At 37.5% G+C, this 18,182-nt stretch overlaps 1 protein-coding gene and 2 pseudogenes across 2 annotated transcripts; all 3 read left to right on the top strand.

Moving 5' to 3' along the window:
- The first annotated feature begins 1,600 nt into the window (after positions 1-1,600).
- LOC104738411 (ethylene-responsive transcription factor ERF069 pseudogene) lies at positions 1,601-4,688 on the top strand (annotated as a pseudogene).
- Positions 4,689-5,249: 561 nt separating this feature from the next.
- Positions 5,250-7,129, top strand: LOC104738410 (flavonoid 3'-monooxygenase CYP75B137-like; annotated as a pseudogene). Its single transcript, XR_015578152.1, has 2 exons — positions 5,250-6,256; positions 6,415-7,129. The product of XR_015578152.1 is annotated as a flavonoid 3'-monooxygenase CYP75B137-like (transcript).
- An 8,767-nt stretch (positions 7,130-15,896) lies between these two features.
- On the top strand, positions 15,897-17,879 carry LOC104737238 (flavonoid 3'-monooxygenase CYP75B137). Its single transcript, XM_010457368.3, has 2 exons — positions 15,897-17,012; positions 17,160-17,879. The coding sequence occupies exons 1-2, from the start codon at positions 16,074-16,076 to the stop codon at positions 17,781-17,783; spliced, it is 1,563 nt and encodes a 520-aa protein (XP_010455670.2). The 5' UTR covers positions 15,897-16,073; the 3' UTR covers positions 17,784-17,879.
- The last annotated feature ends 303 nt before the right edge of the window (positions 17,880-18,182 follow it).

The following is an 18,182-nucleotide window of genomic DNA, read 5'->3' as shown; positions in this document are numbered from 1 at the left end:
CAGATAAGAGACAGATTCGCTGGTTGCTTAGGATCAAGTTATATGCAGATTTGCTTGTTGAAGAAGGAGAAAGAGATAGAGTTGAATCATGGGTAGTTTCGACGATCCATCTCACAAAACTGCCTCGCTCCATAAGCCCAATTCAGCAAAATTGGACATTTAATAGTCCACATTTTTTCAAATTTTATTTCTTTTTAGTGCATAAAAACCATAATAACACCAACGAAATGTAAGAAATTACTGTACTATGCATAAACTTATTATTAAAAATAAGAGTATGGTCGTTTAAAATTATTACTTTAGGACACACCATTCATATCTTCAATTTTTAGTGAAGATTTTGTAAGAAAATAATATTTATGCACAAAAAATATAAATTATATATGTTTATTATATCTGGGGATAGTCAAAGTAAGTTTTTAAATATCAAATAGTTTAGTACAAATATTTATAATTTGAAAATATATAAATTATTTATTATAATAAACAAATTTTTAGTGAAGTGACTTTAGTGCAGTGGCCAATAATAAGTCTTTAATGCACAAGGCACCATCACACCCGGGATCGAGTCCTGCTCCCAACGAATGTAGGGATTTGGTTAATGGGCCGGCTAGTTGTGGCCCAATTGTTAAAAAAAAAAAAAAATTTTTGTGATATGATATAGAAACATAATCAATTAATCTTAAAAACAGTTATACATATTTTGATATATTTTACTTGCATATTTTATCAAGTTAATTTCAATTCCACGCAACGCGTGGGTCATCTCCTAATATAAACTACCCATTATGATTTCTCAAAGGATTTACTCTTTGTATCGAACGTTTGATGTATTGCCTCACTAGCTCTCAAAATGTTTGTAATACTCTTATTTCAGTAATATAAGTCAGGTGTTAAAAAAATGAAAAAAAAAACTCACGAAGGATCTGAATAAGTAACCATTTATTTTTGTGACATAAGTTAATGATGCCATAAGTAAAATTGTTTTGATATCTTTGAGACTTTGAAGGAAAAAAGGATTTTGATAGAATATATACTAAATTATTCTTCTTCTATTAAAATTATTCGAATTGTGTGTTTTTCCTCAACTTTATTAATATTTAATTATAATATTTTATTGTACATCTAAAAAAGTTTGACGATTGTTGTTTAAATTTGGGAAAACGTCAAATTTTTCATCACAACAATTACATTTATCAGATAGAATCCAAACTTTAACTTTGTTTTAGATATCCTCAAATAAGTACCTCTCGATTTATATCTCTTCAAATTGAAAGTTGTCATCTATTTCTCCATAAATCTAGGTTTAATTGGTTTATAAATTAAACCAAATATAAAACCAACTAAGTTTGGTTTGGATATTAAATTACACCTGATCCAATTCGTAAAAAACCCGATCCGATATCTATTTCCATCAGATTTTTTCAATAATTATTCTTTTTTTTTTGTGATGAGATTTGATCAATTAAATACTTATTGCTCATCAGATTATAAAAAGATAAGATATACATAAAGTAGGTCGGTTAAAACTTGAATTAAGTAACAAGCCAAATCCTTCTTTTTCTTTCAAGATTTAGACACAAACCCTAAACACCAACCAACCAACTTTTTCTCTGCCGGTTAAGATTATCCCGACAAAAGATGATACGAATTGTTCGAATTTCATTCACAGACATGGAAGCAACCGATTCTTCAAGCAGCAAAGACGAATCTGAAAGTGTGAGAACTACTAGTTTTAGAACGATCAAAGCAATAAGATAAAGGTTTATTAGAAAATCTGTTTACAAGTTTGTGAACGATGAAAAAACTTTTGTATCTTTATAAAAAACTTTACAATCTTGAATAATTTCAAGGATGACTTACAGTTTTGCTTTATAGATACAAGAGGAACAATCTAGAACAACTACAGCTCATCATGATGAGTCATCTGTCCAGGATTGAAGAACATTGAACCGATTTATAGTGTGGAGCGTCATCTTCTCCTTACTCTGTTTTTGAGCTGACACAACCTCTTTTGCCTGTTGGACTTGTTGACTGGGCTTTATCTTTGGGCCTTCTCCATTGTTTGAGTCCAATAAGCTTGCATCAGTTAAGTCCACTAAGCCTTTGTTCCTTATACTTCCCTGCAAGCTTGGCGTGGGAGGAGCTGACACACCAAGTTTGAAACGAAGTTCAACAAAAGGATTCTTTGGTAGTGGTTTTGTGAAGACGTCTATGAGTTGGTCTAGGGCAGGAATGTGATGTGTCTCAATGAGACCTAAGGCGACTTGTTCTCGGATGTAGTGATAGTTTGTATCAAAGTGTTTGGTTTGTTTTGCAGAGCTAGATTGGCAGACAAGTATACAACCAAGAGGTTGTCACAATAGACATGTGTAGGCTCTTACTGTGAGATACCAATGTCACGAAATAAAGACGAAATCCAGGTGATCTCTTTGGCAGTGATGGTAAGAGCTTGATACTCCACTTCTGTTCATGAGTTGGAGACTGTGGATTGTCTCTTTGCGGATCAGGATACCAGATTTGACCCCATGAGTATGCAAAAACTAGTAGTTGAATGTGTTGTTAGTTTGCAGCTTGAATGGTCACTGTTATCCAAAGCTCTCTCAGCAGCTTGCTCCTCCCATCTTTAATGACGTTGTCTTTGAAATTCAAAGCTTTGACAGTAAGTTGTAGTCCTATGAAGATAATATTGCTGCTACTTTTCATCTCGCTTTTAACAATGAAAGATCTGAGTCGGCTCATAAGGAACAAAGGGCTAGTGGACTCAACTGATGCAAGCTTGTTGAGAGAGCTTTGGATGACAGTGGTTGTAGGATCATATTCTCTGCCAAGACCATTCAGAAATCCAAAGATCTTCATTGACTCGTCAACTGGCTTGCCGATGGAACTCAACGAGTCGCAAATGTTTTTGAAATCACGACGATAAACAGAGATGGACTTGTCTTTTTTTGAGAGGATATGTAGACAATGACAAAGAGAGAACTCACTAGCAACACTGCTTATGTTGAAGTTCTCTGCGAGAGACAACCAGATTTCACGAGAGGTCTCAAGATTGTGCACATGACGGAGAACCTCTTCATACAGAGTACCAAACAACCACAACCGGACTAGTTGATCGGTAGAAAACCATGACTCGTATTGGTGGTTTGGAACTTCACTGCTGACTTCGCCATTGACGACGAGGCGAGTCTGAGCTGGTGCATTGACGACACCGTTGACAAAACCGATGAGTTTTTTACTGGACACAAGAGATTCAAACTGCATTTTTCTACAAAAGATAGTTGGTTTTAGATAGCTTGAGCATGTCAGAGCTGGTGACGTGAACGTTATCAGAGAATGGGTAGGAGGTCGCCATTGTTTCACTTGTTAAGGTCTACAGAGGCTCTGATACCATGAACGATGATGAAATAACTTTTGTATCTTTGTGAAAAAACTTTACAATCTTGAATAATTACAACGATGGTTTACAGGTTTGCTTTACAGATACAAGAGGAAAACTCTAGAACAACTACAGCTCATCATGATGTGTCATCTGTCCAGGATTGAAGAACGTTGAACTGATTCATAGTGTGGAGCGTCTTCTTCTCCGTACACTGTTTTTGAGCTTGCACAACCTCTTTTTTCTTCTTTTGTTGGACTTGTTGACTAGGCTTTATCTTTGGGCCTTCTTCATTGTTTGAGTCCACTAAGCTTGCATCAGTTGAGTTCACTAGGCCTTTGTTCCTTACAGTTTGTTCTAAACAATTTCCTATTCTCTCAAAACTCTCTTTCTAAGATTTTACAACAAATCTTGGAACCCTAAAGAAACCTCAAGCCCTCTTTAAGTTCTTAGCTCTTCTTTCTTTTAAAGCTAAAACTTAATAGCGGTAAAATTTCTATTGGTTGTGCTTAACCTTACGACAGCTTTCACACCCTATTTATAGAATTAGGCCTATGCAATACAATAAGCAAAATCCATATTCTATTTCTAATAAGTTTTGGACAATTTCCTTTTTTTCATGGATTAGAAAATTGTCCTTTTTTCATGTTTACATAATTATTGTAAACATGAAACTCTGCAATCTTCTAGAAGCACCATGTGCCTTCTAAGCCATTGTGAAGCCTCCTGCTTGTGAATCCTTCCTTGTCATCAACCGACATAGTTAGTTTCCTTAACTTGATACTCTAATCTTGAACTAGTTCTCTGTCCATCTGAAGTAGTACATCCGCTTGTTCAAATGCTTCATCTTTAGAATCATCGCATCCTCCATCTTTGAGGCAAGAAGCTAGTCAAGGAGATCGTAGTCGATTCTTCCAATCCCATCGAGGTCAGGAAAACATTGTTTAAAATCAGGATTCCTGCGAGGTTTCTTGCCGCGACGAAGTTGACGGAGAATATGAAGAAGTTTTGCGGCGTGAGGCAGAGACCATGGGAAAGTGGGCGGCTGAGATTTGTTGTGCTAGTGGTAGAGCTCACGGCGGGCGGCGGTGGTGAGAATCGTAAAGGAGGAGGAAAGCCTCAACGTATATGGCGTGGGAATTTTAAAACTATAAAGGAAGCTGCCCTTGCTTATGATGACACTGCGATTCAGCTTCTTGGAACTGTTGTGTCTACTAATTTTGGCCATCCTGATGCTGTCGTGATGAAGCTATAAGATTCTTATGCTGCCGTCTCTGCAAGACACCTTGATTTGCCTTTGGAAATTTAACTTTTGTAAATTGAGAGGAAAGAGGAAAATATTTTTTTGTTTTTTTGGTCGAAATGCGATATCCTATCGTTTTAAAAGAAGAGAGATTGGATGAGAACTATGATTTTGGAGAGATTTAGCAATAAAATTTTCGATTCAAGAAAATATAGGTTGAGAGACATTTGTCGAAGAACAACTAAGATGAGGTTAAAGTTTGAGTTCTATCTGATTCAATAGTTTTGATGGGAAATAGAACATTTTCCTTTTAAATTCCTTAAAATCGTGAGTCTTCAAATTTTTGTTTTTGACATCAACTTAAAAAACTTAATTTTGGTCCCTATACAGAGATATATTATTATTTTTTTCTTTGAGAAGGGAAAAAAATGTAATTTTATTTTTTCATGGCTAACAATTGTTTTTTTTTTTTTTTTTTTTTTGACGTCAACTAAAAAACCTTTTTTTCTTTGTCAAGCTACATTTTGATAAAAGAAAAAACTAGGAAAATTATATTATCCGCTCAAATGTTATCAATTTATCCTCTTTAAGACCCTCAAGTCTTCTACTCAGGATTGGCTTAATTACCGTAGAACATACCATTAAGGGACAACAACTCAAGGGTACATCCCATAACTTCTACAAACCGCTATAATACATGTCTCCGATTTCAACACTATTCACCGAACACAATACTAATCGATGTTAAACCTTACGCAATTCCCGTTCTCATCGCTATCTTATCGATTCTGTTATACCGCTTCAAACGCTCTCCCCATCCGCCTCTACCGCCTGGTCTTCGAGGGCTACCTATCGTCGGGAACCTGCCCTTTCTTGACCCGGATCTTCACACATACTTCACAAACCACGCTCAACGTCATGGTCCAATCTTCAAACTTTATCTTGGCTCAAAACTAGCCGTCGTGGTCAACTCTCCAGCACTAGCTCGAGAGATCTTGAAAGACCAAGACATCAATTTCTCAAACCATGACGCCCCTCTCACAGGCCGAGCCCTTACCTATGGCGGTCTCGACCTTGTTTGGTTACCGTACGGTGACGAATGGAGAATGCTTAGAAAAGTTTGCGTTCTCAAGCTTCTTAACCGCAAAACGTTGGATTCTTTCTACGAGCTCCGACGCAAAGAAATGCGGGAAAGAACGAGGTATTTGTACCAGAAAGGTCAAGAAGAATCACCGGTAAACGTCGGAGACCAGATCTTTTTGACGGTGATTAATCTCACGATGAATATGTTATGGGGAGGCTCTGTGAAAGCAGAGGAAAAGGAGAGTGTTGGAATAAAGTTTAAAGGAATTATATCTGAAACAATTAGGCTTTTGGGAGTGGCTAACGTTTCTGACTTTTTCCCATTGCTAGCTAGATTTGATCTTCAGGGACTTGTGAAGAAGATGCATGTGTGTGCTCGAGAGGTTGATGCGATACTTGATGGAGCCATCGAACAGATGCAAGAACTAAGACGTAAGGATGGTGATGATGGTGAATGTAAAGAGTTTTTGCAACATTTGATGAAGTTAAAGGAGCAAGAAGCTGACTCGGAGGTTCCTGTTACACTTAACCATGTCAAAGCCGTACTTGTGGTAATTCAATAGTTTCAGTTTTTTATACTTCGGAGTATATTAGCATATTCTTGCAAACTATGTAGATTAGTCTTACGATTTTTGGGTAAACAATAAAAAGATGTTTACTTGTTCACGAGGACTGACTTAATCAATGCGATTGTTATATATATGTGAAGGATATGGTAGTTGGTGGTACAGATACTACAACCATCACGATAGAGTTTGCGATGGCCGAACTAATAAGAGAGCGCAACAAGAGCTAGACAATGTTGTAGGCAAAGATAACATTGTTGAAGAATCACACATCACCAAACTTCCTTACGTAGTAGCCATTATGAAAGAAACACTTAGACTTTATCCAACCATTCCTTTGCTTGTCCCTCGTCTTCCGACTGAAAACTCGGTTGTGGGAGGCTACACCATCCCTAAGAATACTAAGACCTTCATCAACGTTTGGTCTATTCAGAGAGACCCACAAGTGTGGGATAATCCGACTGAGTTTCGTCCTGAGAGTTTTCTTGATAATAAGTCTTGTGATTTTACTGGAACAAATTATAGGTTTCTTCCATTTGGATCTGGAAGGAGAATTTGCGTCGGTGTAGCACTCGCCGAGAGGATGATTTTGTACACTCTCGCAACACTGTTACATTCGTTCGACTGGAAGATTCCCGAAGGTCAGGTGTTGGATTTGGAAAAGAAGTTTGGGATTGTCTTGAAGCTGAAGACGCCTCTTGTTGCCCTGCCTGTCCGGAGATTGTCTAATTCAAATCTTTATTTGTAAAAGCGAAAATCGTTATATAAGAATTTTATTTCTTAAAAGGTAAAGGATTGTCATATTGTTACTAATATACAAGAAAAAAATAAAAATTACCCGGTATTTTTTTGGTAAAAGTACAATGCGTGTTTGAAGTTTTAACCAGGAAAGTTACTGAAGTAGGACTAGTAAATCTTGTTAGGTATCAGTTTTTGCTTTATTTCTGTTTTAGTATATATAGCTAGCTCACAGGTTCTAGATCAATTTTTCTTTTTTATTATATTATAATGGATTATGAATATGATGACGCATCTCAGTATTAGGTGAGGTAAGGATCCTTGTTTCCTAACAAGGTATATTTATATAAGCAGACCAGATCACGAGTACAAGCAGGCCATATCCATTGTTGGCCAATCATCTTTGAAGTATCATTATCTGAGTTAGTTGGCCAATTTTAATTAGTGACGCATATCAGTATCACCATAATGAAAAAAATAATGACGCAGCTCAGTATTATCAGTTTATCACCATATAGTTTTTTCACCAGTTATAACCAATAAGAATGAACAGATCCTCTTAATTTAACAAAAAGAAAACTATACTCCCTTTGTTCCATTATATAAGAGTTTTTGGTTAAAAACACAAAGATTAAAACAATAAATATTGTATCCGTTAACCAAATTTAACCAATAGAAAAATGTACTGCAAAATTTAAATAGTCAAAAATCATTAAATTAATTTAAAAATACATAGAAACTTTGGGGGTTCCTCATAAATTAACTTCTCAAGTCGTCATATTTTGATTTTTTGTTTATCCTAAGAAAATACAGGTTAATTCCACAAAACTGAAAGTAATACACAATATAATATGTTACTAGCTACCACCATCAATTATTTAAACATTATGATCAACATATACTAAAACGAAACTTTCCCGATAAAGTGTTTTAAATATATCCACTCTTATAATTATAAAAATCTATTATAAGTGACTGTAAATTTTTTTGAATATACATATATATGCTATTACTTGTGATTTCTCATAATTAACTTGCATTTTTAAAAAATATAAAGTTTAGTTGCAAAAATAGTGGCATGAAGGTGTTTTGCATTAATAAATAAAATAAATATATGTATGAAACCGCCAATCATATATAGACTCTCAAAGTATTAACAAGTGATCATTTATCTTTGTTGCCTAAATGAAGATTTTATCCATTTTAGTACTATACATGATGTGAATGTTTTTTTATCCATTTTTAGTACTATACATGATGTGTATGTTTTTTAGACATGGACTATGTCTACAAATTCATCTGATTTTTTTATTGCTAGGCATTAAGACCATTTACAGTGGTGTTGCTCACCTAGTTGGTCACACAAGATTTTTTAATTAAAAAATAATATAATAATATAATAGGGAGAGAGACGAAGAGAGAACCGTTCTCAAAATCCTCAAAGAAGAAACGTTTCTCAGTTTAATCCTACATCTGTCAACTCCCTATTAGTTACACAATAAAATATATATATTTTTTTTGAGAAACAGGAAGATTTCTCCCGTTGTAAATACCCTAATACCCGTTACCCATACTTTTGGTCTCAATAAAAAAATACATGTGACTTTAATGTCAAGTTAAGGGTATTATAATTCTATTATCTGTGGATAGGGATCGAGTGTCGGGTATTAGTGTTTTTAATACTTGTCTGTTACTCAATTTTTTTTCATCCATTTTGTAAATACCCATTTTACAAATGTTTTTATAATACCACCAATATATCAAGAATGTACCCTTGAGTGTTTTAAAATGACTTCACAACATATTATGGATTCATCTCCACAACTTGCGGAACAAGTTAACAATGATCCGGTCAAGGCTAATTGATACGATTATGATTGAGATACGATTGTGATCGCATATTGCATTCATTGTAATTAGATATTATAAGATCTCATTGTATCATGTAAAGCACCATTGAATCATATACAAAAAATATTCTTTCCATTGTTTACGATTCTTTATGGTATCAGAGCCATACAATTTTTTAAGCTAAACAATTTCACGACAAACAATGGCGACCGACGGTGTGATTCCACAAACGAACTTGAACCCGACCACAACTGAGGTACGATGAACCATATCTCCATAAGACTTGACAGCGGCTAACAGTCCCAGTGCGGTGATCTCGCATCCCTTGCTCACCGGTGCGAGCTACGACGAATGGGCTTGTGGCATGAAGAAAGCCCTTTGTTCTCGAAAAAAATTCGGCTTCCTCAACGAGACCATTGAACGACCTGCGGAAGGGTCACCAGACTTGGAAGATTGGTGGACAATTCAGGCTCTACTCGTGTCTTGGACCAAGATGTCTATTGATCCAACACTCTGATCCAACATCTCCCACAGAGACGTTGTTAAAGACTTGTGGGACCATTTGAAGGAGAGGTTCTCGGTCACCAACGGACCTCGGATTCAACAAATTAAGGCGGATCTGGCGTGCTGTAAACAAAGGGGTCTTACAATAGATACTTACTTTGGGAAGTTGACTCGAATTTGGGACAGCATGGCAAACTATTGCCCCTTGAGGTTGTGCAAATGTGGGAAGTGTGAATGCGATCTCGGTTCTCTACAAGAGAAAGATCGTGAAGAAGACAAGGTGCATCAATTTCTGTTTGGACTTGATGACACTCTATACCGCACAGTGAGATCGAGTCTTCTCTCGCGAATTCCGATCCAGTCTATGGAAGAAGTTTATAACATTGTCAGTCAAGAAGAAGATCTGGTGAAGAACAGTACTAAGAGTCGTGAAGACACTGCTGAAGTAAGTGCGTTTGCAGTTCAAGCTACTCAACAGTTTCGTAGAGACGATCGAGACAAGAGTGTTGTGTGTAAGCACTGCAATCGTACCGGTCATACCTCTGATAGTTGTTATGGTGTAATCGGTTATCCAGAGTGGTGGGAAGACAAGCTACACTATGACAACCCGTCCCGTTGACCCCACTAGCCTACCCGCTAGCTTGCCCCCATAGGCCCCAAGCTGGCCCTGTAGGGCATCAATCCTAACCCCTCACCGTGGAAATGGAACTAATCATCCAAATTCACCAATAGGTTATTGGTGCGCTAGGCGTTCCTCGAACCATGGTCCCCACCCTTTAACAACCTTCCCACAGGACAAGTTGTCACCAATTGACCTATAGATGAGGGGTTAGGATCGATGTCCTGCATGGCCAGCTTGGGGCCTATGGGAGCAAGCTAGCGGGTAGGCTGGTGGGGTCCATGGGATGGGTTGTTACACACGCTCTCGTACTTCAACTTTCTGGGGTCGTGGTCGTGGTGCTTCCAATGGAGTAGCTGGACGAGGCCATGGAGTCTCCTTTGCCAATGCAGTTCATGTTGCCACTCCGTCCAACTCTGTGATTGCCAATTATGTGGTGACAGACAACGACCGTGATGGAGTACAGGTTAGCGACTTTCAATGGCAAGCTATCAAGCGTCTTCTCAAAACGGGGAAGATCAACGAAACTGAAAAACTAACCGGTAAGTATGATACACCTTTCTGGATCTTGGATACGGGTGCATCTCATCATTTGATAGGACGTCTAGATATCTTAAAAAATGTTAAAGATATGTCTCCAGTTGGGGTAGTGTTAGCTGATGGTAGAGAACATATTTCAGTACAAGAAGGGTCTGTCAGGCTTGGGCCGAATTTGACTTTGCAGTCTATTTATTATGTAGAAGGATTTCAGTCTTATCTAATCTCCCTTAGTCAGTTGATGGATGAGAATCGGTGCATAGTATAGTTAGCTGATTATTTCCTTGTGGTTCAGGACTGTACTACGATGACGGTGACGGGAGATGGTAAACTTATGGGAGGGACTTTTCACTTTAGGAGCATGGAGTTAGCTGCATCAGTAGCTGTTAGAGATGCAAAGTCATTTGAGCTTTGGCTCAATCGTATGGGTCATCCAGCTGCTAATGTTATTGGTCTACTCCGAGTTGTTTCCAATGTTATTTTATCTACAGTTTCAAATAAAGCTTGTGATACATGTCTCCACACTAAGCAAACCAGATCAAGTTTTCCGATTAGTGAGAATAAAACAACAAGGATTTTTCAGTTGATTCATTGTGACTTATGGGGTCCTTACAAGACACCCACATATTCTGGTTCACGGTCTTTTTTCACTATTGTTGATGATTATTCTCGTGGTGTGTGGATTTACTTGATGAATGAAAAGTCTGAAGCTCCAAATCATCTCAAGAATTTACTACGAGGACAGTGACGGGAGCTGGTAAACGTATGGGAGGGACTTTTCACTTTAGGAGCATGGAGTTAGCTGCATCAGTAGCTGTTAGAGATGCAAAGTCATTTGAGCTCTGGCACAATCGTATGGGTCATACAACTGCTAATGTTATTAGTCTACTCCCAATTGTTTCCAATGTTATTTTATCTATACAGTTTCAAATAAGTGTGTGATACATGTCTCCGCGCTAAGCAAACCAGATCAAGTTTTCCGATTAGTGAGAATAAAACAACAAGGATTTTTCAGTTGATTCATTGTAACTTATGGGGTCCTTATAAGACACCCACATATTCTGATTCACGGTTTTTTTTTCACTATTGTTGATGATTATTCTCGTGGTGTGTGGATTTACTTGATTAATGAAAAGTCTGAAGCTCCAAATCATCTCAAGAATTTCCTAGCAATGGTTACACGACAGTTTCACACACATGTTCAGACCATCCGAAGCGATAATGGTTCAGAGTTTGTATGCTTGAGCGAGTTTTTTAAACAACAATGAATTATGCATGAGACGTCTTGTGTTGGCACTCCTCAACAAAACGGGAGATTTGAAAGAAAACATCGCCACATTCTCAACATTGCTAGAGCTTTACGGTTCGAGGCTCGTTTGCTAATTTAATTTTGGGGAGAGTGCATCTTAACCGCCGGTTATCTCATCAATCGAACGCCAAGTTCAGTCTTACATGGAGGTACTCCGTACAAGCGTTTGTACAATTCCAAACCTTCTTACGAACATCTCTGTGTTTTCGGAAGTCTCTGCTTCACTCATGACCAATCCCACAAATACGACAAATTCGCATCTCGAAGTCGTCGATGTGTTTTCATAGGGTACCCTTATGGAAAAAAGGGTTGGAGACTTTATGATTTGGAAAAGGACCAATTCTTCGTCTCAAGAGATGTAGTTTTCTATGAAAACGAATTTATGTTTTCCTCTGTACGTGATGAGGACACAGAGGAGATTGTCAACATGTCGTTACCTTTGACGACTCTGTTTCACGAAGAAGAAGAAGGGATACCACGAGTGGGCCGACAACAAGCTTTTATTGTTAATGGGCCTCCAAACAGGCCTATTGTTCCTGGACCACCTCCTGTTGGGCAATCATCAAGCCCACCTACTGATCCATCTTCTCCTCTTATCGATACTCAGACAAACACAGCTTCCAAGAGAACCCATCGACGGTGAGCGTTCAGCTCCGGTGCCGCAGCCACAACCTGTACCAGTTGTTCCAACGGTGGAGCAGGCTCCGGCAGCAGAGGAAAGGTTGGGTCATGGTCAACGCCAAAAAACTCAATCGGTAAAGTTAAAAAATTTTGTGGTCAATACAAGTTTAAAAAAGACAACACTGGATGCTCCATCTACGTCTCACTATCCGGTGGTGAACTATGTTAATTGTGACCGGTTCTCACCCCAACATCAAGCATTCCTAGCTGCGATTACATCGGGTGTGGAGCCTAAGTCCTTTCAACAAGCTATGGAAGAAGAAATATGGACCAAAGCCATGACTACCGAAATTGATGCTCACGATTGTAACCGGTCTTTTACGATTGAAGATTTGCCAAAAGGGAAAAAGGCAAAAGGTTGCAAATGGGTTTATCGGCTCAAGTATCAGTCCAATGGAACTTTGGAACGACACAAAGCAAGATTGGTTGCTCTTGGAAATAAACAAATCGAAGGGGTCGATTATGGAGAGACATTCGCACCCGTGGCAAAAATGGGAACTGTACGATTGGTTTTGGATACAGCGGTCAAACACAAATGGGATATTCATCAGATGGATGTGCATCATGCGTTCCTTCAAGGCGACTTAGAAGAAGAATTATATATGAAGCTCCCTCTCGGGTTCAAAGCCTCTGGTCCTAACAAGGTATGTCGTCTCCACAAATCTATTTATGGTCTAAAGCAAAGTCCAAGATGTTGGTTTGCCAAGTTAACCACTGCCTTGACGGAATACGGCTTTGAACAGAATTTGTCTGACTACTCTCTGTTTACCATGGATAAAGATGGAGTTCTGATTCATGTTCTAATTTATGTTGATGACCTCATTATCACTGGTAGTACTGGGCAAGCAATGGACGACTTCAAAGCCTATCTTTCTTCTTGTTTTCATATGAAAGATTTAGGTCTTTTGAAGTATTTTCTGGGCATTAAAGTTTCACGAAGCTCCTCTGGTATGTATCTCAGTCAACGAAAATATGCTCTTGACATCATCTCCGATACAGGCTTACTTGGTGCGAAGCTAGTGGCGTTTCCTCTTGAATCGACTTATAAGTTAGCATTATCGGTATCACCGTTTTTACTCAAACCAGAACAGTATCGTCGCTTGATTGGAAGGTTGATTTATTTAGCTGTGACTCGGCCTGACTTGACATATTGTGTTCACTTTCTTGCACAATTTATGCAAAATCCACGAGAAGATCATTGGGAAGCAGCTCTAAGGGTTGTTCGCTACCTGAAAAACAATCCAGGCCAAGGTATTTTCTTACGAACTGATGAACTTTTTCAGTTGACAGGATGGTGCGGTAGTGACTATGCAAGCTGTCCGCTTTCACAAAAATCAGTCACGGGGTACTTCATACAACTGGGAGGGTCTCCAATCTCATGGAAGACTAAGAAACAGAAGACCGTTAGTCGATCTTCTGCAGAAGCGGAATATCGCGCCATGGCATTCTTAACTCAAGAGCTCATTTGGCTCAAGCGTATATTGTTGTCACTTGGAGTTTCTCACGACACATCGATGCTGGTTCATTGTGATAGTCAAGCCGAAATTCATATTGCCACGAATCCGGTCTTCCATGAACGTACTAAACATTTGGAAGTGGGTTGTCACTTTTTCCGTAATGAAGTTTTATCAAGGAACATCCGTCTTATTCATGTTGATAGTTCCTCGCAACTTGTAGACATCTTCACGAAGCCGTTGGGGACAAACGAATATAAGCAGTTATGTTTCAAGTTGGACATACAACTTGAGGGAGGGTATTACGGATTCAGCTCCACAACTTGCGCAACAAGTTAACAACGATCCGGTCAAGGCTAATTGATACGATTATGATTGAAATACGATTGTGATCGTATATTGCATTCATTGTAATTAGATATTATAAGATCTCATTGTATTCTATATAAGCCATGTAAAGCACCATTGAATAATATACAGAAATATTCTTTTCATTGTTTACGATTCTTTACAACATGTGATTACAATATTTTTGAAGTTTGTAATTTCATATTTCTTTGGAACTATAAGTTGCATATATTTATAATTTGCTCCTTATTTGTAAAAGTATTATTTTTGGATCAAAGAATTATTATGCGATGACAGAAAAAAAAAATGTGTGCATAATTTTTTAGTATATATGCGAGTAAAGGTAAAGGATCAGGTATCTAGCAGGTCCATATTTTATCGGATATCCGTTTTTCAGATTCCCATTATTTACAGATCGAATAATAGTTTTTTTGTTACCTAAAAGTTCAAGTGTATTTAACGTTAATTAATCTTCATAATTATTTGTTATTTTCGGTTAAAAACATATCAATATTTTTTTTAAAGAGAACAAGCCGATATCGATACTTTTTTACCTATTTGGCTATTTTACATCTTAAAAAGTCATATACTCGATGAAGACGATTTTGTTGAGAAGAATAAATTGTCAGGTGTTCGAAACAAATTGCTCAGAATTTGTTTCAAGGGTGCAGTCTTCTGAAGAGTGGCCTCCTTTCTCAACCTGCTCGAACAATGAGTATCCGTGGTTATGTGCTTCATTTCCTTCTTTCATTTATTTCATGTTTATGCAATTGTAAAACAGATTCTATTCTCATTCTCTAACTAAATCCTCTAGATTACTATTTTCAGATTTTAATTATGTAAATTCTTTTTCTTTTGATTAACCAATCAATCATAAATGAATCTTCTTTTGATTAACCAATCAATCATAAATGAATCTTTTAATTAATCAATCATATTCTCCTCCCAAAATGAAGAGTAGTAATACACAAAATTGTGCACAAATTTCAAATGCTGTAAATTAAGAGAGTTTGACTAATCTACCTTACAAAACCAGGCCTACGTGTAAGGTGTGGGTCTGCTGTCACTGCCAAAACCAGTAAATTAAACATTTAAAGCTTAAAATTATGTTTTCATTGTTTGAGGTTCTTCACTATATAGTAAATTAAACATTTTTGTTTGTTAAAGTAATTTAATGTTAAAATTACCTCTTTTCCAAAACTACGTTGTATTTCCTTGGTTGTAATTAAAATTTAATATTAATTGGCCGTCATATAAAATAGTTTTTTAGATCCTATATTTTCCCTAATATATATGTATACCACAAGTTACAAAATAGTATTTTACGATGTACACACAAAATTTTATGATGATTGTTGTCTAGTCCTTTACATTTTTTCAATAAATCCTTCTACTACACAAACTCTCTTTCTTCTCTTAAGGTCCAAATATATTTTGTTTTGTTTGAATGATTCAAAAAAATCGTGACCCTTGAATTGTATTATCATTTTTTACTTTGACAAAAATAAAAAGAAAGAACATATTTTCTTTGATTTCTAAAAATGATGAAATTATATCATCCGCTCAAATGTTATCAATTTTATCATCTTAAGACCTTTCGAGTCCTCTACTTAGGATTGGCTTACCGTATGCTGTACGTCGTTGTAACCGTATGATGTACCGTATACTACAGTGAAGAAGAATGATGATGTACGTTGTTGTAACCGTATAAAATACAATCATAGAGACAACAACTTAAGTCCCTACAAACAGCTGTAAAAGATGTCTCCTATTTCAACTCCCTTCACCGACAACACATTATTGATGAATGTCAAACCTTACGCAATTCTCGTTCTCATCGCTACCTTATTGATTCTGTGGTACCGCTTCAAACGCTCTCCCCATCCGCCTCTACCACCTGGACCGCGAGGGTTACCTATCGTCGGGAACCTTCCGTTTCTTGACCCGAATCTTCACACCTACTTCACAAACCTTGCTCAAAGTCACGGTCCAATCTACAAACTCAATCTTGGTTCAAAACTAACCGTCGTGGTCAACACTCCAGCACTAGCTCGAGAGATCTTGAAAGACCAGGACATCAATTTCTCAAACCATGACGTCCCTCTCACGGCCCGAACCCTTACTTATGGCGGTCTCGACCTTGTTTGGTTACCATACGGAGCCGAATGGAGAATTCTTAGAAAGGTTTGTGTTCTCAAGCTTCTTAGCCGCAAAACTTTGGATTCTTTCTACGAGCTCCGACGCAAAGAAATCCGGGAAAGAACGAGGTATTTGTACCAGAAAGGTCAGGAAGAATCACCGGTGAACGTCGGAGAACAGATCTTTTTAACGATGATGAATCTTACGATGAATATGTTATGGGGAGGTTCGGTGAAAGCAGAGGAAATGGAGAGTGTTGGAACAGAGTTTAAAGGAGTTATTTCTGAAATAACTAGGCTTTTGGGAGAGCCTAATATTTCTGACTTTTTCCCAATGTTAGCTAGATTCGATCTTCAAGGTCTTGTGAAGAAGATGCATGTGTGTGCTAGAGAGGTCGATGCGATACTTGATCGAGCCATTGAGCAGATGCAACGACTAAGAAGTAGGGATGGTGATGATGGTGAATGTAAAGACTTTTTGCAACATTTGATGAAGTTAAAGAAACAAGAAGCTGACTCGGAGGTTCCTATCACCGTTAACCATGTCAAAGCCGTACTCATGGTAATGAAAAGAATCTATACTTTTATCGATAAAATCTTATGGAAACGCAAAACTATTCTGTCATACTGAATTACCAATAAAAAAATGTTTAATTTAGTCATAAGAACTGAATTAATCAATGTGTGAATTTGTTATATATATGTGAAGGATATGGTAGTTGGCGGTACAGATACATCCACGAACACAATAGAGTTTGCGATGGCCGAACTAATAAGAAGCCCAGAGTTGATGAAGAGAGCGCAACAAGAGCTAGAAGAAGTTGTAGGCAAAGACAACATAGTTGAAGAATCACACATAGCTAGACTTCCTTACGTAGTAGCCATTATGAAAGAAACACTTAGACTTTATCCAACCATTCCTTTGCTAGTCCCTCATCGTCCAACTGAAACCGCGGTTGTGGGAGGCTACACCGTCCCTAAAAACACTAAGATCTTCATCAACGCTTGGTATATTCAGAGAGACCCAAATGTGTGGGAGAATCCAACTGAGTTTCGTCCCGAGAGGTTTCTTGATGATAAGTCTTGTGATTTCAATGGAACTGATTATAGGTTTCTTCCATTTGGATCTGGAAGGAGAATTTGCGCGGGTATAGCACTTGCCGAGCGGATGGTTCTGTACACTCTTGCAACGTTAGTGCATTCTTTCGAATGGAAAATTCCGGAAGGTCACGTGTTGGATTTGGAAGAGAAGTTTGGGATTGTCTTAAAGCTCAAGACACCTCTTGTTGCCTTGCCCGTTCCGAGGTTGTCTAATTCGAATCTTTATTTGTAAAGGCTAAAGTTTTCTAAAAACAGAAAGAAATGTTTATATATATTGACCGTTATTATGTTATACCAAAATAAAATATTACCCCGGGTTTGTAAGTAATTGTATAATAATTAGTTTTTAAGTTCGTCATATGAACAAAAAAAAAAAAAAAAAAAAAAAGTTCGTCATATGAGTTCGTATTGAACATCATCAAGCCTCGGTTTTCATAAACAGCAATGTTGTTGGATATCAGTTTTGGTTAATCTGAAATATACTCGCATGATGCTGGGACTGTATCGTTCCATATGGAATATGAATATGATGGAGACCCTAACAAATGCTACGAAAATGAGTTGATCATTTATGCAACTCCTTCATTGTATCATGCTCTCTTACTTGGAAGCACATCTTGAACTAAAAACT

The sequence above is a fragment of the Camelina sativa genome, chromosome 13 (assembly GCF_030686135.1).
Source record: "Camelina sativa cultivar CO46 ecotype springtype chromosome 13, ASM3068613v1".
Classification (NCBI taxonomy): domain Eukaryota; kingdom Viridiplantae; phylum Streptophyta; class Magnoliopsida; order Brassicales; family Brassicaceae; genus Camelina; species Camelina sativa.
The sequence above is the reverse complement of the archived record's forward strand: the minus strand, read 5'-3'. Positions and strand labels throughout refer to the sequence as shown.